The sequence below is a fragment of the Lutjanus erythropterus genome, chromosome 21, assembly GCF_056507025.1.
Source record: "Lutjanus erythropterus isolate fLutEry1 chromosome 21, fLutEry1.hap2, whole genome shotgun sequence".
Classification (NCBI taxonomy): Eukaryota; Metazoa; Chordata; class Actinopteri; order Lutjaniformes; family Lutjanidae; genus Lutjanus; species Lutjanus erythropterus.
The window spans coordinates 22,016,412-22,038,511 of NC_139337.1; the positions used below are offsets into that span (position 1 = coordinate 22,016,412).

General features: G+C 38.6%; 1 protein-coding gene across 1 annotated transcript in view; it reads right to left on the bottom strand.

Annotated features, from left to right (window-relative positions):
- Positions 1-1,641: 1,641 nt before the first annotated feature.
- ptprn2 (protein tyrosine phosphatase receptor type N2) overlaps positions 1,642-22,100 on the bottom strand; it is a 183,741-nt gene continuing 163,282 nt past the window's right edge. The window contains exons 17-22 of the mRNA XM_084746815.1: positions 17,337-17,456; positions 14,802-14,968; positions 11,303-11,356; positions 9,806-9,870; positions 6,284-6,357; positions 1,642-2,508 (exon numbers count right to left, since the gene is read on the bottom strand). Coding sequence (XP_084602941.1) covers positions 2,437-2,508; positions 6,284-6,357; positions 9,806-9,870; positions 11,303-11,356; positions 14,802-14,968; positions 17,337-17,456 — 552 coding nt within the window. The 3' untranslated portion in view covers positions 1,642-2,436. The remainder of the gene's footprint in view (positions 2,509-6,283; positions 6,358-9,805; positions 9,871-11,302; positions 11,357-14,801; positions 14,969-17,336; positions 17,457-22,100) is intronic.

Sequence of the window (22,100 nt, forward strand, 5' to 3'; positions counted from 1 at the left end):
ACCTGAATGTTACTTTTCACACAAAATATATAGTTCTCATTGAGGCTCTCAGTATACATTTCATTTAGCACTATATAGGGATTCATAAAGTTCATCATTCATCGTCTCTACAGTACAGAGAGGGAATAATCTGTCATGTTTCACAAAATATCACAATATACCAGTGATGGAAGGAGGGACGAACAAATTTAGCAACAATCCCAATATAAGTTCTGCTTAAATATATCATATTGTTACTATCGATATATATATATAGGAACTATCTCGGTTGGTATATTTCTATTACATTTAATATTAACAGAGATGTTCATGTAACAAACAATTGAATGCAATGATGAATAAAAAACACCTGATATGTTGCGAGAATCATTACCTGTGAGGCTTTATCTGCATTTTAATACAGTGAGAGTGATGACGTCTGGACCCAAAATACAACAATACACACACACACACACTTCAACATGTGATGCTGAGTATATAGTGTTTGATTCAGATCACAGAGGAGAGGAAACATGTGAGGAGTTTTATTTCCAAAACGCTATCCAATACATCAGTTCATTTATAGGGATATAATCTGTACAATATCATGATTTTTACAGGTGATAACTTAGTTTACTTTACATATTATATATTCTGAAAGCACTATAGTTGAGGGCTGCAACAAATAGCTCATTCACTGGTGTGCAAAAAATTATCTGGAAATCATGTTGATAATTGATTAGAGGTGATTTTTTAAAAGCAGAAATGTCAAAATAGCCTCACAAATGTGATGATTGGATGCATTTCCTTGTCATGTATGGGAGTAAATTGAATAATTTAAGATTTTAGACAGTTAAATCAGAAAATTAATCAATTCCATCAGATTGAAGACATCACCATGGCATCTGGAGAATTCTAAATGCCAATTTCTCACTTTTAGTTCATTATTTGCCAAATAATCTTTGGTTCCAGCTTCTCAAACATGACAATCAACACTGATTTTCTTTGTCATATATGATAGTAAATTGAATACTTTGAGATTTTAGACAAAAATAAGTAGACTAAAGATATTACTGTAGCCTCTGAGAAATTATAAATATTATTTTTAATATTTCATAGACTGTTCTGTCATTTTCAAGCAGAAATGCCAAATATTCCCTGGTTCCAGCCTGTCGAATAGCACAATTTACATTTTTCTTTCTCATATGACAATAAATTCTTTATTTATAGTAAGATTAAACAAGTATAAATCTTTAATAGTTTTTTAACATTTTATAGAATAACCATATAATAGTGATTTCATTCATCATTTCATAGACTATACAGTCATTTTTCTAGCAGATATGCCAAATATTCTTTGGTTCTAGCATCTCCACTTTGAAACTCTGCATTTTTTCTTTGTCATATATGACAGTAAATTGAATATTTTCAAAGATTTTAGACTCTAAGTCAGAAAAAAATAAGCAGACTGAAGACATTACCATGGCCTCTGAGAAACTGCAAGTATAATTTTATTTGAAAATTTCATGTAATTCCATAATCATTTCATAGACCTTCCTGTAATTTTTCAAGCAAAAATGCCAAATATTATTTGGTTCCAGCCTCTCAACTAGTTAATCAGAGAAATAAGCAGTTTGAAGACTTCATTGACTTCATATTATTTTTTCACTCCCTTTTAACATTTTCTAGATTAATCATTTCCAAGCCTAATCATTTTAGTCGTTTTTCAAGCAGAGATGCCAATCATTCTGATTCCAGTTTTTCTTTGTCAAGTAGGACAATAAATAAAATATTTAAAAATTTTAGGCTGTTAATCAGAAAAATAAGCAGATTGAAGACATTATAAGTACTATTTTTTTAACATTTCATGGACTAATCAAAGAAAAAAATCAGCATTTTAATAAAATAATCGTTAGTTGCAGCCCTACTATAGTTAGTTTTATTATTAAAAGTGTCTGTATCCGTTTTTTGGACGGCAGATAGCTGATTTTGGAACAAAAACCTTCACTTGACATCACGTAAACAGCTCGTCAGTGGCACTAGAACGGTATGTTCAGGAACAACATCACAGTTAGAGAGGACCAGGGTTCATATTGACAACAAGTCTCACAGTAGGAGGGCTGATCTGAGGTCCCACGAAAGATCAGATCAGATCAGATCAGATCAGGCCCCGCTGCTCCGCGCTCTCTCCTGGATCGCTGCTAAAACGACACGCACCCCCAGATCAACAGTCGTACTCTGAGGCAAAATGTTTTCGAATATGGATCCAGGTGAGAAATCTGGCACGACATTCATAAGTATACAGTATATATAGAGGTGAAGAGGAGGCAGAGACAGCAGAGAGAAACAGAGCGAGGAGAAGGAGGAAGGGCAGCAGAGAGAGATGTCAGTCTTGAGTGGGCAGAAGGAAACCGGTGCTCAGCGAGCGAGAAGAAGAAGGTGGGGGCTGCGATGCCTTCACTGAGGAAGCGCTTTCAGGATGGCGTTCACCTCCTCTGCCACGGCTGTCAGCGCAAACTCAAACTGCTCCTGAGGAGGAGGAGGAGGAGGAGGAGGAGGAGGAGGAAGAGGAGGAGGAGGAGGAGGAGGAAAAGATGCAGGGAGAAAAGGAAGGGAGGAAAGACAGTTTTAGTGTGTGTAAATGTGCACTTTGAGAAATCAAGGTTCCAGAGGGGCTGTTCCTGAAGGGCTGATGTTCTGCACAGAACCATTTACTTCTGAGGAACCCTTTTCTGGAAGAAAGAATTATTCAAGGACTGTTGAAATCCCTGAAGAGCCCCTTCATCAAGGGTACTTTGTATGATAATATAAAAGGATTCTGGGTAGAACCCCCTTTGTGGGTTTTAGATAAAAGGCTTGGAATATAAAAAAAGGTTCTCAGTAGAAGCCCCTGAATGTGTTCTAGATAAAACCACTGGAATATAAAAAGGCTCTCTGTAGAATCTCCTGAGTAGGTTCTGGATAAAAAACAAACAAACTTGGAATATAAAAAGGCGCTTGATAGAACCCGCTAGATGAGTTCTTGTTGTCAACCTTCGAAAGTGGAAAGATTCTGGATTGAACCCTCAGAGGGCCCTTTTCCACCAAATTAGCTTTGGTTCTTGAACCAGTTCCGTTCAAGATCCTTAGCCAGCTTGCTTTTCCACCAGTGTAAAGTGGAACCATTGTAATCAAAGATGTCATCCACAGAGATTGTTACAGAACAACTTGTAGAATATGACACGCCCACTTTGTTCCCCAAGGAAAACCTGCTATTTCCACCAACAGAGGACCAGTCCTGTTTGATCCGTTCTGAGCATTTCCACCAAAAACAAACTGGTTCAGAACCAGAAAAGTTGGTAGATGACTGGGGGAAAAAAAGCAGGTTTTCTTTGGGAACCAAAGTGGGCGTGTCCTGTTCTACAGGTTGTTGTGTATTGTGCAACACCTTCTGTGGATGACATCCTTGATGACAATGGTTCCACTTAAAACTGGTGGAAATGCAGGCTGCTTCACTAGGTAGCACCTAGAATGGCATGAATCAGACCTAATTTGCTGGAAAAAGGCCTGAAGAGGTCTTTTTCCAGCAAATTACACCACCATTACACCACAGAATGGTTCTCTAAGGTTCTGGGTAAAACCTGTCACACATGGTTTTATGTTGGGTTCTAGATATAAGTCTAAGAAAGGGTTCCAAATGGAACCTTTATGGTTCTAGTTAGCAAATAACACACACAACCTGCAATACTATGCAACCTTCACTGTTTTCTATATATATATCTATATATTATATTTATTTTATCTTTTTTATGTCTTTGCACTCAGTATTTCATTTTATAAATGTGCATTTTATTCTATGACTGAATATATTTTTATCAGCCAAATCCCAGCCAAAGTTTTTCACACCACTGTACCCATAAAAAGTGTGACAATAAACACCTTTAATCTTTATTTCTAACGGTGTGTAACAGCTCAGGAATGCCATTTCAGAATGACTGGCAGCTCCTCCTCCTCCTCTTCCTCGCTGTCTCTTGACCCTACGCTGGATGTGCTTGGCCACAGACTCGAGGTGAAGGTGAACCGCTCCCTGAGCTTTCACGCGCACCCGGCACCACCATCGATCCAGCCAGGTGTGTCTTAAAATAAAGCTTTTGAGTCAAGCTGTCTCTCAGCTCTCGGTGTGTGTGTGTGTACTTGTTTGTGAATCCGACTCATAGTTTTCCCAGAGGAGCACAAAAAGGGCCGATTGATGTTTGCCCCATGGACCTGGTGTTTTTATATTCCTCTCCTCTCCCCAGGCTGCGGGCCACGGGGTCCTCTCACAGAGAAAAAGTACGTAGGAGTTTGGAGGGAGCAGTCTTTAGATGTGTCAACACATAGCCTGCCATAGTCTGGCCTGAGGATAGGCTAAATCAATACGGAGGAGTCACTGGTGGCCGTGCCGCTCGCTTTGCAGTGGAGATTATGCGGAGTGATTAGGTTTTCTATTTTTACGTGTTCTGATGTTATGATAGGGCCAGAACATGTTTAAGTACATCCATCTATATTTTCACTTCAGTTATAAGCCCCTGTATCTAATCCCACGTTGATCTTAAAGTTCTTTGTATTAAAAAAGACACTTTTTAAACTAGGTTTTGTGCATGCTGTTCACATTTACACCACTGGGGGGAGATCAATCTCTGCCCACCGGATCAGAGATGGATGAAAAAATGGTCACACATGCTGTAATTACTGCATGTTGATGTCTGTCAAAAACAGTAACCAGAAAAAGAAGGCAAATAAATGTTCTCTCTCTTTTTTATCCAAAAATAAAGTGGCAACATCAGGGGGAAAAAAAAGATAATTGGTTGTCCAATCCTTGAAACCTAACTCTAAATTTCATACCTCATTACAATCTAATTTCTGTGTAGACTCAGCATGAAGCCACAAAGTGGAATCAACAATACTCCAATATAATTTCACTTAGACTTGTCAGAAAAAGAAAAAGAGAGAGTGCTTGAAAAGCTTTTCTGCGCTGAACAGAGCGAAGGCTGTAAAAGCAGCATTAATGAACCATCGAGGAACACTGGAGTCTGTTAGCAAGCAGCGTCCATAAATATTATCACCCACTGCTGCATGAGCTTTATTATTATTATTGTTATTATTATTATTATTGGTTCCAATTACAAGAGAGAAACAAAAGAGACGTCCTACCTCTTATTTGCATTAGTGGATGAGAGGAAGTGCTGCGTACACACCCTCAACTATTTACAACAATATTATGAGGTGAAGGCTCTACTCTGATTTAAATTGCTGGGACTAAAGAAGTGCATTAAATCTACATTAAGGACAATGTAAAATGTATACAGATGAACAGGAAAATAATATTAAACAACATATGTGATATTTAATCAACTGTTGCAGTTTTTCTCTCATCATTATAAACTAAATACATCTTTTGTTTTTGGGCTGTTGGTCAGATAAAACAGGGCATTTGAGGACTTGACACTGGGCTGTATTATATATGCTGGCCAGCCACTTAAATGTGAGGATTTGCTGCTTTTCTTTGTCATTTTTGATAGGAAATGAAGAGTCTTTGAGTTTTGGACTGCTGGTTGAACAAAAGGAGCAATTTGCAGACGTCACTTTGGGCTCTGGGAAACTGTGATGAGCATTTTTCGCAATTTTAAGACATTTTATTGACCAAACGATGAAGTGAAAATGAAACCATTGGTTAGTTACAGCCCTAATGTGCAGCTCTTCTGTTATATATCGTTTTAACCTGAATATCTTTTGGTTTAGGACTGCTGTGATATCGACTGCTGACACTAAAGAATTGTATAAAATCTACAGTACTGGACAGTTGAAATGCATAAAGATGAACAGGGAATAAAAGATAAACAACATATGTGATATTCAATCAACTGTTTCAGTCCATTAGTTTGTTCCAGCTCCTCAAATGTGAGGATTACATTTTCCATTGTGCTGCATAAAAACGGTACATTTAACAGTATAGAATTAAAACTATGTTCATATTATTTGTTTGATGGTGATAGAAATAAAGACAAACTCTAAAAATGCAGCAGTTTCTCAAATATTTGTTTAAAAGAAGCTCTCGGTCAGCCTCTCTGTGTCTTGTGATAAATGTGGAACAGTGAGTTATTATCTTCCAAGACAATGTTTTTCTAATCCTGAAGCAGTTATCAATTACCACATCATTTCCCCTGATCCTGTGCACATGAAGTAGACAATCGTCTGTTTGAATGACTGCAACCCCTCCTCCTCCCTCCCTCCCTCCCTCCCTCCCATCTCTCCCACCTCTCTAACTCAAAGCCGGGGACCTTACCTTTGTCTGGACCATGCCAGCTCTCTGGTCTCTCAAGTGCTCCAGGGTAGCGGCAATATCAATCTCTTTAGCACCTGCAACAGACCGAAAATTGGACTGAGTTCAAAGCAGCGGAGTAATCCAGCTCACATCTGTCAATCTCTCTTTATACTGGGCTCCCTTTGGAACAGCGCGGCGATTGAAAATTATTACATTCATCCCTCGAAAGACTTGGACGAGAGCCACAGACTGTTTCTCGATAAAATATGCAAGAGGATATTTTTGGGGGTCTGGGAAATGTGCAATAATGCATTCAAAAAACGCTAAGCGCCGGCTCCTCTGTGAGAATCTTGTTCAAAAAATTGGTTTAGATTATGTCCAGCTATAAAGTCCACTAAGAGCTTTTTGATACAACAATATCTGAGCGTGTGTGTGTATGTGTGTATCTGAGAACCAACAAACTCTAATTAAAATGATTTATAGCCTGTGCAGCAGCCATACTGATGATTAACCTGTGCAACAGTTGCTCGCCTTCAACACTGATCAGCTGCTGGTGAGTTAAGTCTGTTTTTGGCTTCCAAAGTGCGTGATGTTAATCTGGAAATCTTATTCTGCTTTCAGATTTATGGATTTCAAGCAGCACATCGGGGCTCGTTTGAGAAAACAGACAGAGACAGAGGAGGGAGCCCCTGGACTCTCAAGATGTTTTTTGAAAGTCAGGCAGAGAAAGGAAGAAAAAAAAAAAGAAGAGATGGAGCAAAATGTATGTGAGTGTGTGTGCGAGAGAGAGGGTGGAAAAAAGGGATTTAATGCAGCTGGACTTCGTACTCAAAGTACTCCAGTGCTCCGACAAGACTTTCATGTCTCAGAAGGGCTGGATTCCAAAGTAAAGCTGAAGAGAGGCTCTTTGACCAAAGGGGAAAAAAAAAGCTTTGGAGAGCAAGATTATGCTCATTTTATACGTTCGATTCTGGAGGCAGGAAACAAAAGGTTAAAAAGAGACCGGGTGGCACCTTTCATCACCGCGGACAACGCTGCTGAGCGTCACTGAACCACATGAACTCCATCAACACGGGTCAGTCTTATTTCTGTTGTACATACAGTGAAAGGAAGGTCTGCAGCAGAGGCTAGGGCTGGGTACCAATACTTTTGCACCAACCAAAATTCTTCTATACTGCTGTGTACTGAAAAATGCCTTGTCATTGCCAAATTTCGATATGTAAAGGAGTAAATGTTGTCAGTGTGCCTTTAAGCATGCAGTAAGATCTAATAATGCAGATTACATACTTTCTAATGTTACAATTCATAAAAGCATGCAGGAAAAACATTATGTTATGCTCAGAGACAGGGATTATTCTTTTTCTTTACCACCAGGTATCTGAAAAGCTTCTCCCTTTATGTGAGTTATTGGACTGTAATGTGTTATATAATTTTCTTCTACGTTAAAATGGATTTGGTATTGAGAAAAGTACTGTTCAGGAAACCGAATCGAAGCCAAGGGTTCCGGCACCAGCATCAAACATTTTTGAACGATACCCAGCCCTACCGCAGGCGGCTGCCCTCCTAACCTGCTCTGATAGGCTGGGACTGCAGGAGGAGGGCATGCAGGGAGTGAGGGGAAAGGGCAGAGGTCAAAGGGCAAAGGGCAGAGGGTAAGCTGAGCCATGGAGGGTTTAAAGGTGATGTAAGGCAGCTTTTGGAAGAACCCAGCTCTTGTGCAACAATAGATGTGTGTTTGTATTCAGGGGGTGGGAATCTCTTGGCACCTCAAGATTTGATTCTGATTCGATTATCAGATAAAATGAATAAACATTAAAAAGCCCATAACTCATTGAACCCGTTGAAATGATTCATTCTTAATTTAACGCTACTACAAGGAGTTTTTAACTTGTTATGAAACTGTCTCAATTCCTACATAAGGAAACGAGACCATCAAGTGAGATTATTGGCTGTTTCTATGCAGTTATTCTTAACGGCTGCCACTGGGATCGGATTCTCCTTGAAATCACGTGAAATGAGCTTGTGGGCACATTTTCACAGGTTACAATAGTCAGTTAATGAGAGGCAGGAGGAGATTTTTTTTTATATAGATAATTTTATTTGTGATGTTATATTTTATGGTTATGACTGTGGAAACACTACTGCTTTTGTCCACAGGGGGCTCTAAAATCAATACAAAATGAAAGATCCTTGTAGTGCCTTTAACAGAGCTTATTCACTAAATTAAATTGGTACAAAGATTGACACTTGGCCTATTTTGTTACCTTTAAAAGACATTTATACAACATTAAACATAACTGGAACCTCATGCATCATGTAATTCCTCAAATGTTGGAATAATACAATGAAACAGGAACTATAAGTATAAACTGATCCTACCAGAGACAGAATCAATAGCATATTTAAGCTCTTTTCGTGTGTATAAGATGATATGAAGCCAAGGGACATTATTGAACATTTATTAAGTGGTATAAACAAACAAAAAATTCCCAGTGTGAATCCATTTATTTCCACTGTGAACTAGAAAATGGCCAACAGGCCAACCAGCACGCCAGATTTCGCTCCCGGCTCTGAAGTTGAGTATCACTGACATAGTGAACTTCCAGTGAGCAACAACCTCAAAGAAGCCAAAATGTTTCCACAGACTAGCTTTTAGGCTGGCAGATGCCAACTGGGGTCCACCAATCTGCAACCATTCTCACTGAAACTCAAGAGGAAGTCTTGTTTAAAACGAAAAACATGACTCGAGTTTATGTCCGTCTCGTTTCACCATTCAACTGGTTTGGCCATAAGGATCGTACAGCATGGCTTGGAAAACTTAACTTTTATGCTGATTAATTTGTAATGCAGATTACAAAAATACCAGTTTATTCATACAAATTTCTTTAGCTTTAACTCCAGCTTTAAGAGTTTTCCTTTTCACCTACAATTTAGAACAAATTTACCATCAAACCATTCCTGTTTAGGAGCCAGTTTGACAAATGCAACTGTACAATCAGATTTTTAACATCCTGGAGATTATATTTGTGCCAAATAAGAAAAAAAAACAAAAACAGGAGACGATATAAAGGATAAAAGTAGGGTGCAAACCTTCCTGAGAATAATTTAAAAAATAAAATAAACCCATTGTTCTCATAAAATATTCAATATTGATTCAACTCATCAGAGCAACATTTTCAAATTCTGATTTTCAATGCATTTTCTCTTTAAACATTTCATTTCCATGCATGTGCTATCTAAATTCATGTTGCAGTTGTGCTGCAGGTCAATATGGCGTGACGGTGGCTTAAATAGATAATTACTAATGTGGATGCAGGTTTCTTTTTCATTGTCCCTCTCTCTGTTTTCTCTTTGTTCCACCCTCTCCACTCCTTCCAGCTCCCTGCGTGTCTGCATCTGTCTTCGCTCGCCTCTCCAGGCCTCAGAAAAGTCACCCTCTAATGCATCCCCAAGACCCTCTGTGGAAAATGAGAGGCTTTAGCGTTGCCAGGGCAACATTTGAACGCAGGCAGAAAGAGTGAAAGGGAAGCCATTGATCGTTACCTTTAGCCATCCTATTGAGGACCATGTCAATCAGAATGTAAGTCCCACTCCTGCCAGCTCCGTCACTGCAGAGAGTCAGACAGAGAAGAGGGGGAGAGATTGAGATCATTAAGGTGGCAGAGTGATGCTTTAATCTCAGAGTGTTTCTCTTATAAGGAAACAAATTGCTCATTTACATCTGCATCTGCTGAGACACTGTGGAGTATATTTAAACACAAATTAGTCTGTGCACACAGATACACACTGCTCCGTCTGCTTCAAACCTGATATTAACTGATAAAATACAAGACTTAAATAGCAAAAAACAGGGCTCGTCCTTAATATGCTCATGAAAATACCTGAATGGATCAGAATATTTGCGAAAAAACAGGTAGTAACAGATAAATAGATGACTTAAATAGCAAAAAGTCATTGATAATTCTTAATATTTTCATGAAAATACCTGAACAGATCTGAATATTTGATTAAAACCTGATATCGACAGATAAATAGAATACTTAGCAAAAAATAATTGATAATTCTAAATATCCTCATTAAAAAAAACTGAACAGATTTGCATATTTGTTTGAAATCTGATATTAACAGTTAAAATAGAATACTAAAATAGCAAAAATCAATAATAATTCTTAATATTCTCATTAAAACATCTGAACAGATCTGAATATTTGATTAAAACCTGATATCAACAGATAAAATAGAATACTTAAATAACTGAAATCAATAATAATATTCTTCTGAAAACACCTGAATATTTGATGTTCCACTAAATGTGTGTGACTGTGTTAAACCTTTGCACACGAGTGCATGTGTGGTCTTGAGACTTGCTCGGCTATTGGGGAGAGGGGAATGGTTTCTGAGGCACACTGGGGACAAAGGCTTTTAAATGAATGCACCTCAGGAGCAGAGGAGAGGTTGAGAGGCCAGGGGCGGTTCGAGAACAGCTTTTGGAGAGCCTTGCTTTTCCATTACTCCAGAGATAGTCTTATGAAAAGCCTCCCTTTGTGCCCGCCGGCCATTCAACGGCTCTGCATGTTAATTGCAAACAAGGCGTGCACATCTCTCTAATAAAGGCAAGGCCAATAAAACAGGAGAGCAGGCCTGAGCACCACTGCTTCATTAATCCACTGCTAGACACTCAGTCCGTACAGCTCCCTCAGAGGGAGCGCGGGCTGCCTGGCCCCACGCATGACTTAACAGGATGTGACTATTAAAAAGTGGTCGGACAGATACCTGGTGTTTAATACAAACCAATCAAGGCCAGTTAACTAACTCGACCAAATGGGAAATGGAAGTGTCTTTGGCTGAGTGTCTTTCTGCCACACCATTTCCATTTGGAATAAACAGCAGCAGCTCCAGTGGACCCAGATAGAGTAAATGGACTGAGCGGGTTTAAAGTAAACAGCCTCTCCCCTCCGACACACAGGCCACGACAAACAATCGCTATACCCAAATCAGCAGGGTCAGCCACTGTCACAAGGTTCAAATAGTTATACTTGCCTGCAGTGAACGATTATCGGGCAAGATCGACCCCGGTAGCACTTGTTAACCTTTCTGCAATAAAAAAAGAAGAGAAAATTGGATATTATTGCAAGCTTGAAGGCAAGTTGTCATAAAGGGACGGTTCGCCACAAAATCAAAAGTACATACTTTTCCTTTTACCTGTAGTGCTATTCAACCACCTAGTCGGTTTTGGTGTAAGATGCCGATTTTGGGAGATATTGTTCATAGAGTTGTCTGCCATCTCTTGAAAATAACGGGACTATACTTAAAATAAATGGCACTCAGCTTTTGGTGCTCACAGACCCAAAAAAATATGTTTAAAAAATTCAACACCACAGTCTCTTGACAGAAGTCATGGCCCGGTTGTGACCTTGCTGTGAGCAGTGCAGGAACTACTTTCTTTCTAGTCAAAAAAAGTAGTTCTGGTAGATTCTACTGCTGAAGTTCCAGATGATTCTACACCAGAAAGAAAGTAGTTCCTACACAAAACTGCTCAGACCTGCTTATAACTAGATTCTTTCTATTAGACCTACGTTCTTTCTAGTAGAACTACTTTCTCTCTTGTGAAAATAAAGTAGTTCCAGCAGATTCTACTGCAGAAAGAAAGTAGTTCCTACATGAAACCGAGTAACTGAGTTGTGATTTCTGGAAAGAGACACTAATGATGACTATTTTAAGTGTATTTTTTTGCCACTTTTAGCACCACAAGCTAAGTGCCACTAAGTTCCATAATATTTGTGAAAAGACAGACATTTCTACAGCTGATTACTCCAAAACTCCACAACACACACCAAAACAATCTAGATGGATAAACAGCGCTACACATAAGTGGAAAAATATGTATTTTAGATTTTGGGGTGAAGGGTCCCCTTTAATGCACAGGCTGCTAAATGACACTCTGGAAACAAATGATTTTTACTGAATAACAACAGTGATAATTAAAGACTTGTGCGCTTGTGGTCAGGAGGATAATCAGAGGAGCAAACAGAAGCCTCCTGTCAATCAATCGCTTGGAGGAAGAAATTCCATGTCGCACCACCTAAATAAATTGAGCATCATCATTTCAAACTACATTTATTGTGACATGTGTGGCTGATGGATGTGGCGGTGGTGTGATGTTGTGATTGCCGACCGCCGACGCATTAACCCCGGCCAATTATGAATGTTACACACCACAGGCACGGTGAAGGCCAACAAGCCTTTTCACACCCCTCTGTTGCCATGGAAACTGACTACACTGAGAGCTTCCGCTTCTTCCCATGTCCCTCGTTTCTCACCTTTCAACGACAGCACGAAAAATAAATGTCTGGATATCTCATCATGTCTCTAGTTTTATCTGATCTGTCTAGTGTTCTTGGTTACTTTTCAAAATCTGTAGTACTTACAATCAATTATTATTAGAAATCTGTACATAAAACAATAAATATAGCATGCAGGAGTATACTACGGTATAAATGGTTGTGTCAATATTACTATCAGTTTGTTTAAATTGTCTTTTAGATGCCATTTTAATATTGTCTTGAAGTTTTATTTTTATTGAATTTCCATGTCTCTGTAAAGCACTTTGAATTGCATTCTGTCTGAATGGTGAAATATACACATCTGTGTGTGTGTGTGTATATATGTTTATATATATGTATATATATATATATATATATATACATAGTGACGTATTTTCTTGCTTGACAATTTATTATTGCTTTTTCCATTGTTTTAAGCTCACTTTTTGTATTTTGTATGTTGTATTTATGAGTTGGATGTTATGAACTACAACTGTGAACTGCATTTCCCTTGTGTACTTGATTCTAAAGCACAGGTGTGCTCCATTTGATGTCAGCATGAGCCTCGAGGCTTCTCTTTGCCATAATGTGGGTCTATAGTGACTGGAGGCTTGGCTTTATCATTTACATACATGCACCGAACATAACTAAATAGTAAAATGTGATAAAACTACTTGCGCTTTGAGTAAACCACTTATTTTGCAGGAGGAATGTTTTGTCTTTTAGATTTTTTGTGTATTTGTATTTTTGTGTATTTCTCTTAGTCTAAGTTTCAGTGCCTGATGTCATTTTTGTTAAACTGTATAAAATCCTGCCTCCATCATATATCTTTTTCACAAGTGTCAAATAACCACATTTGAGGGATCATTGCAAAAAATGCATTATATATATATATGTATATATTCAATTATTCTGCATAAAGAATATTTAACATATTGATACCTGAGTGTTTTTACTCCTTAATATCAGTATCAGCATCCACCTCAAAAATCCAGTATTGGTTGGGTTCTAAATTAAATATATATTGTTTAGAATTTAAGAAATTTTAGTCTAAAATATCATTGAAATCTGAATATTTTCTTGGTTAAAGAGCATACAGAGATGTTTGGAGTTCCCATGCAAGCCAGAGGAAGGAGCAGTGAGAGGAGGAGAGGGGAGACAGAGAGTCAGGAGTGAGAGAAAGACAGTTTGTGCACAGGCCTGGCTGAGGAGGAGACACAGTTTCCAATGATCACTTTTGTGACTATGCAACTGGGCTCATATTACTAGCTGCAACATCACAAAAATGACACTGGCAACCGCAAGATACCGAGTTGGCCGAAACCATGAAAACCGTGAGTGACTGTGCGGTGCATGGTGTGGATCTGAGACCTCTGACTCACACAATCAGAGAGCTTTAGATTCAGCATTAAAGGGGTCACATCAAGGCAAACTAGTCGCCTCAACAAGCAAAGGAAAACTGATGTCTGTAATTAAAACACAGCTCAAACCTGCACATCAATATTATAAATAAATACAACTGACTGCAAGCTACAGCTGGTTTAATTTGAAAAAAAAAAAAAAAAGAAAGCAGCAGCATCTCTGTCAGTATAGGATGACATGATAACACTGCACATCCTCTTTTTTCTCTCTCTCATCTGCATTACAAACCGGAGGGACAGACTTCCATCCACAAATCAGATGCATCTATTCTCATTTGGAGGGCTTTTCCTATCCCTCTGGGTTCTCCCAGAGGAGCTATTGCTGCTCTTCTGCCAGAACACATTATATGGAGAACAGAGTGAGGTTATTCAGTCACTAGCTTTCCCCCTCTCCCGTGTTTTTAGTGAGACAGCTCTCATTTAATTGGGTGTTTGAATTAGGTGGTGTTTTTTCTTTCTTTTTTTTTTTTTCTTTTCTTTTCTTTTCTTCCCAAGCCAAGCCAGGCAGTGCGGGGCTGTTAATTTGCTGCATCACATGTGCTGGAGGGAGGTGAGGGAAATAGGCCCAGGATGAAAGGGATAGTACAGAAACACAATCCTTATTAGAACAACCATTCACCAGGACACCAAAAGGCAGAGGGGGCAAGAGGGAGACGGACCAGAAAGGCGCTGACAGCATACAGAAAATCAGGGAGGATGATTAAGAACAAGCTCGGGATAAAGGCCAGTTGTTAAAGGTGGAAATCTGCCTGAGCTCCAGTGTCTGAGGCCAGCCTGCAGGAGCTGTCACTCTACCTGCGGAAGTCTAACAGGGTCCTGGCCGAGTTGGGGATCCCGCGGTCCATCCAGGACAGGAAGTGGAACTGCGTGACGGTGCGTGTCTCGTTGGTCTGCAGGTTCTTCAGGTAGAAGCTCCGCACCAGGAAGTCCTCACACCAGATGTGCTCTGACACCAAGTTGACCTAAATAGAGGAAAAGGAAGATATTCAGTTAATTAACGGCATCCTCACACCTGCAGTCATTGCAGTCATGACAAGGAATACGTTTATAACCATGCAACAACCTGCAAGAAAAACTTGAGGCAGCTTTACCACCAAATGTTTTAAAGGGCTGGTTCACCAAAATTATAAAAATGCATTTTCTGACTTACTCTTTATGGGAATTAGCCATGCAGATAGTTTTGATTTCCCAAATTAACCACATATTTTAGTCTTCAGTGTTGAGGTCTAGATAATTACATATAACTCAGCTCCTAATTTGCCAAGAATTTGTAGTAGTTGGATGATAGTTTAACTACATTCAAATCACAGTAGCTTTTTCAGTAGCTCGTAGCTTACTTTGGGTCGTGTATTTAAGTAGCTTATTACAAACTCCATACTCACAGGATCTGCATGATGTTTTATTGTCTTACAACATGGCACAGTGCTACAGCTCACTGGCTTCAAGTTTTCATTTTTATGAAAATCACCTTCTATTTGATTAAAACTGCCAGTGGTTTGCAACCAAGGTAAGTGTGATCGGATACTATGATTAACCTAGAAATACAGCACTTTTTTTTGATTCTGTGTCAACAGTTGCTCCCTTTACTCTCCTTAAAACACATCCTTGGCTGTCTGAGTGAAAACTGGCCAGCACTAGTCCATAAATCAAACACACCTACACTTCAACTGTACCTCTGTGTAACAAGCTGAGATTTTAGACTCAGATTGTGATAATCTCCCATAATGTAATTATGTAGCGGAACCACTTTTTGAAAGCACTTTTTAAAGTAGTTTTCCTGTTCACACACACACAATTATTAGTTTACACGCGGCCTTGCAGTGTTAAAGACAAATTATTACATGTAGAGTTGTCATTAAAATTAGCAGCTTTGTTTAAAATGGTTTAAAGAAATGACACACTGTAATCAAAAATACAAACTGTTCTTTTCAGAGTTTGTATTTTTTATCGCAGGATAACTGTGTGTGGTGAAATGACATGTAATTAAGTTAGATCTCAGAATGTGAGAACAATGTGTTCCTTATGAGCGTCTTTATGCTGGGGCATTGTTATTATGAGCAATTCTGTGGCCACTCTGAAGCAAACCTGTACAATATAATGCTAATTCAACACAACAGCTCAGCCATGAATTCTATCTTAATAAAGATAATAGTCTTCAGTTTTGGGAGGCACTGCTAGAGAGGCGCTAATAGTCTTCCTTATATAATATATAATGTCTGGCAGATTTGTTGCACTGAATCACACTAAACTGCAGAGCCCATCGGTCTATTTTTTTGTGAACATTTTGTGTGTCTATATCCTAGATTCCTCAGCCTGATTGGCCAGTTTAACCTGGGAAGATGCTCTCTCAGACTGTAAAGGAGCAGGGTTTTCAGATATCGGCCTCCAAGATTTCTGCCAACATATCAATAAAATCAGCCGTGAATGAATTTTGTTGGCGTAGCTCAAACTAAGTAAAAGTTACAGCTGAAAACCTCCACAGCAGTGCCCATTTGTGAAAAATGTGTCCTTGTTGCTAACAGCTTTCATAGGGACTATTTTATTTGGTAGAAAGTATTTCTCCTGAAAACTGCTCACAGCCAAGTCTGTAAATTATAGACTCTGCGAGCGCCACAAATAAAATTCATCTTCATTGTACTGAGTTAGAGACAGAAATCTCATAAACCTCAGAACATAAAAACTAAACTATCTGCATGGATAGACACCGCTACAAAAAGAAAAAGTGCTTTTTCTGTCATTTGGGTGAACTGATCCTTTAAAGTCCCCCCTCCACTCAAAAAATATGCTTTTCTTCTCGTCGCTACAGTTGAATGTTTGAGCTTCATTGTGCTGAATGATGTATGTGCAGACTTTGACATTACAAGGATGTTTTCACATTCATCTGCTGGAAGTGGAAAGTTTCATGGGCTCACTGAAAATCTGGTTTTAAGGGGCGGGCCTATGAGCATGATTTGTGACATCACAACTAGTTTGGAAGCCAGTTTTGGTCCAAATTGCAACTTATACAAATGTAATGTAGACAATTGAAGCAGCCTATGCACATACAGTAAAAAATCACTTTACAGTTAAGTAGGGAACATCTAGTGTTCATCAGGAAAACTTCTGAAATTAACATACATATTATTATTATTTCAGGAATTTTTAATAAGGTAGAGGGAGTAAATGCTTTTTTAAGGACTTTAATATGGATAGTATAATTTTTTTTGCAGAAAAAAACATTGTTCCAAGCGACTATTTTCTATTTATGCTTTAATTTATATCTTTATAGTATCTTTTTAACTTTGCAGCAACCAAGTTTTTCAGCGCCTCCTTAAACCCTCGCTTACATACCTCGTAGATGTGGTAGACGTCAGATCCCTCGTCAGGCCAGTAGTGATGACACTGCTTCACCCCGTTTTCAGACAGCGGGGTCAACATGACGATGACGACGCAGCCGCTCTCCCACACCATCTACACACCAGAACAGAGACGTCAGACATCCCGCAATCAACAAGCCGTTTATACTCACATGTGACATCACAATAGCACTAATATGTAGCTGAACTGTGTCACCACCAGCAGCATATTGCGCATTAGCATTACATGGCAGCCCCGTATTAGAGTGAAATTGATTTCTTAATCTTGGTCCAGGAAGTATGAATAAATGTCACCTCTCGGCGTGTGACAAATGATAAATGTTGGGCAGAGCAGCGGGAGGGCGCGTCACGTGTCGCCCCCTCTCTCAGTCGTCTGAACGGGATCACAACATCTACTGAGCCGCGGCTCCATTTCATCTTATCACGATCTAATGTGTCCTTGGGAAAAAAATACAGGCCCACGGCAGCCATTAGGAAAATGAGGAGGAAACGCGGCTTTTATGATTGCTATAAAAACACAATGGCCTTGACTATACACTAATCACAAGCTTCTGTGATCCAACCCAGTGGACACATTACACGCCAACTGTGCCAACTGCACCAAGATGTGATGAGATTAGGCAAGGTGATAATGTGAGGGAGTATTATCCATTTAGTCTGGTAAGGTTTGGCAAATATTTGTTGGTAGTGACGCACAAGTGCTTTCTTATTTTCTATCCTCAGCTCATAAAAAGCCCATATTTTTTTTGTTTTGTTTTTGTTTCTTAAATCAGGGTTTGTAGAAAGTCTTAAAAAGTTTGGAAAATGCTTAATTCTACCAGTTACGTGAGATACTCGTGTGAATCGTGTGTTTCATCGGCACAATCACTCATGTAAACCAAAAAGGAATATAATACCAGCACTCAAGGATAAATAGTTTTCTTGTTTTTGTCCTTTTCTCGTTTCAGCTATAAGCCATTATCCGAGTAATACAGAACAGAAGAAATGGATTTGTAAACAGGTGAGGTTCAAACGGCGTTAAATGGCGTTTGAATGTTATCATTTACAACGTGCCATTTCTGCTGTTCTGTATTACGTTATTCTGTTCTGTATTACATTTATGTTTTTGCCCACAATAAACAAGAAAACTATTTATCCATGAGCACCAGTATTTTGTTTGTTTCTGAACCTTAAAATATCTGTGCGCCCTACATACTAATCAAGATTTAGAGCCTGACTGTTAAATCATTTGTCATGTTAATGTACAATTTATAATATTCTTTAATGAAGTTTTTTGTTTAAGAAAGCAGCCTTCTGAGTATCTGTGTACAATCCACAAAGAAAAGGTATGTTTTTATTCCGGCTCAAAGATGCACTGTATCAGGCACCATATCAGTAATCAGTGAATATCCTCCCCTCTAAAACCTGTATCAGCCTCAAAAAATCCTGTATGAACAGGGCTCTGACGTAAACCAAACATCTTTTTAAAAATCTGAAATTAAATGATCTCATCATATTGTTTGTCTCCTGGCATGGAGTTTACTGAGCATTCAATAATTATCATCAAAACCTATAATCAAAGTTAAAATGAACAGCTGCTAAAATACACAAAGTGATAATGTGGGTATAAAGTAATTCTGTAAACTTTATTTTTTGCAATTGGATTCATAGTAACAATTCGGATGTGATGATAAAGGCTTTGAGAGTCTTGAAACTTTTTTGTTTGGAAAATTAGTTGCCAACTATTCTTATCATTGATTAATCTTTCAGTCATTTTTTTTGGACAAAAATGTCACCATTTGCTGGTTCCAGCTTCATAAATGTGAGGATTTGCTGCTTTTCTTGATCATTTGTGACAGTAAATGAAGAATCTTTGGGTTTTGGACTGTCGGTTGGACTAAAAAAGCAATCTGAAGATGTCACCTTTTAGAGAGTCACTTTTTAAAGACTAAAAGATTAATAGAGAAAAAAGATTAGATTATTCGTGAATAGTGATTGATATTGAAAATAATGGTTAGCTGCAGCCCTACTGTGGGCATAAAAGAATTTTCAGTTGCATTTATGGTAGATGTTTAAGATGAAGCCTTTCTCATAAAGGCTATAAGAGTCTAGAAATTTTTAGTTTAGGTGTTGTTGTTTTTTACTCTGGAAAAGCTGTACAAACCCTGTTTAATGTCATAAACAATTTCTAGGCTCCATCAACATGAACCCACCGTACATCACTTGTATCGAAGAAGCCTAGATACAAAAAAAAAAGCCTGAAAATGGCTGAAGCTGCTGCTCTGTGAACTCTGACTGAAGTGAGCAGGAAAGCACGGCCCAGCAGAGCTAAGGTAATAGCCGGGGATGGAGAGAGAGGTGGAGGGGAGGTGGATGGAGGAGTGAAGGATGAAGGGATGGAGGAATGAGGAGTGGAGGATTAGAGCAGAGCCGCCTTTCAGAGCGCTGCCTGGGGCTGCTGTGGATTAGATAGGACAGAGCAAAAAGATTTGCCTCCTGCATGGTCCATTTGCATGAGAGTGGCAGTGTTTCCCCTGTTTGTTTACTTTTAATGGGGAGAAAGAGTGTGTTTTTTTTCCTTTCTCCTGCCACAATCCAAGGTTAACCATATTGAATAATGAATGGCTACTTCTTATTCGCAGACGCAGAGCTGATGTTCATTGTGTCACTCAATCTGTGTCTAATTTTCCATTATTTTCTGCTTAATTGGGAAAGATTTAGAGTTGAGTTCATGGCTAAATATCCCATTTCATTAGATAATGGATATGCATTTATTCACCTGGCACAGGAAAAATTGGCAGACAAACAAACAAATAAATTGACTAAGAGATAATTATCAACTGTTTCATTTGAGGCACTTTCAAATTTACAAATTAAATACAGGAAGCAGGCCTCCTTTCTTTCCTATTTGGGCTGATGTGGTCAATTAAGGTACACTTTTTAGATAATAGGTACTGAATGTTTCTTTTTTTTTAATTAATTTGAACACCATGTGAGGACAAAGCTTGTAAGCAGGTTGTTTTTTTTTGGGCTTAAGAAGCGATTTACAACAACAGCAACAAAAAAACACACATGCTAAACTCTTTTTGATGTGCAGAATCCAACCATACTGGTCACAAACGGGTGCCAGCAACTGTGCTACACAACACCAAGTCAGCACTATCATAATGATTCGAAATGAGTATCCATGATGCAGGGTGCAGAGTGCAGGGCCAGCTGGTCTGCCAGGATTTATGCGTCACACTTCCACATCCTGGTCACGGCTAGCAGAGTTACTTCACCATATGGAGGTGATGGGCCCACTAATTACTACAGTGCTGTCCTATTAACACATAAGAACGCCATTTGGCAACCATGCATCATTTAAGGCATACCTCCACACAAGACGACATGTTTTACAATAGCCTATATCCGGTGATTAACGGCGGGCTCGTCTGACATTTATGGACAAGGGAATGAATGCAAATAGCACGGAGAAAAATGCAAATGTGAGCAAACATCAGCATTATTACAAATAATATTAGACTTCCTGGGGCTGTGTATAACCAGACTAACATGTAGAACTAAAAGCTGCAGGTCTGTGGTACATATTCAGCTTGTAACACGGTTTTATTTGACTTGACATATTGAAGCACCATTAGCTATAGCCGCAGTTTGTGCCTCTCATGTGTTACATTTAAATCACAGAGCAAAACATACAATTTCCCTATAACTATACATAATACTTTGTTTTAATTGTATTTGAGGATATTCAGGCTTCAGGTTTTGGTACTACAGGACCATAATTTGGGGAGTGTAAACAGGAAATATAGTGTTGCCATGGATTCAGTCAGTTAGCTGTGGGCTACAACCTGAGCTATGATTTTACAGCCCGTATTTGATTATATTTGATGAACTGTCACCAAAAATTATGCCTAATTAGCCATTAGCAGGTCCTGATTACAGTGTGCCTTTGGATGTGAAGGCAACTATTAGGGGATTACTTATATACCAAAGAAAATGTAAAAACGTGATGATTTTCAGGCAAGTTCTTGAGTTAGAAGGAGGTTTTCTGTTTTTTGTGTGTTTTCCAAACAGATATATGGATGTTCATTTGCAGTGAACACAAGAAATGATGATATTCACAGAGTGTGAGTCACACTGAGTCTAAAAATATGTGTATCACGTCCGTGTGTTCAGACATTACTGAGTTATGGAAAGGAAGGAGTGACTTTTTGGAGCAAATCGCAACAATCAGGCATTTAGTAGGGGTGTAACGATACATCGATCTGGACAGATATATTGATTCAATGTTCAACGATCCAATATGTTCAATGCTGAGTAGAAGTGTTGATCTATATTGATCTATATTAACATACGGCATTATTTTGAAATTCCCATGGCAATTATAATTCGATTGCTTTTTGTGACTTGACATGAATGTAAGTGAATGTCTTAAATGGACATCATCTGATATTGATTGCAGAAATCGTGGCAGATTTTGTGATATCTGTTAGTAGTTTCTATTTGCAAAGTACCCATGTACAGACAACTATTATTGTATTACTTTGACACTAAATAAACCTGTGATATGTGACATTTCTCTGGCAAGTTCTGCAGTTAAAAGAATCAACTTTTTTTTATATCCAAACAAATTTATGCAAGTATCTGCAATGGACACAGTAGATGATGATATCTTCAGACAGTGTGAGTCACAATGAATCTAAAAAGAATGTATAGACTACTTTTACTGAATTACTTTGGTGTTAAAGAAAACTAA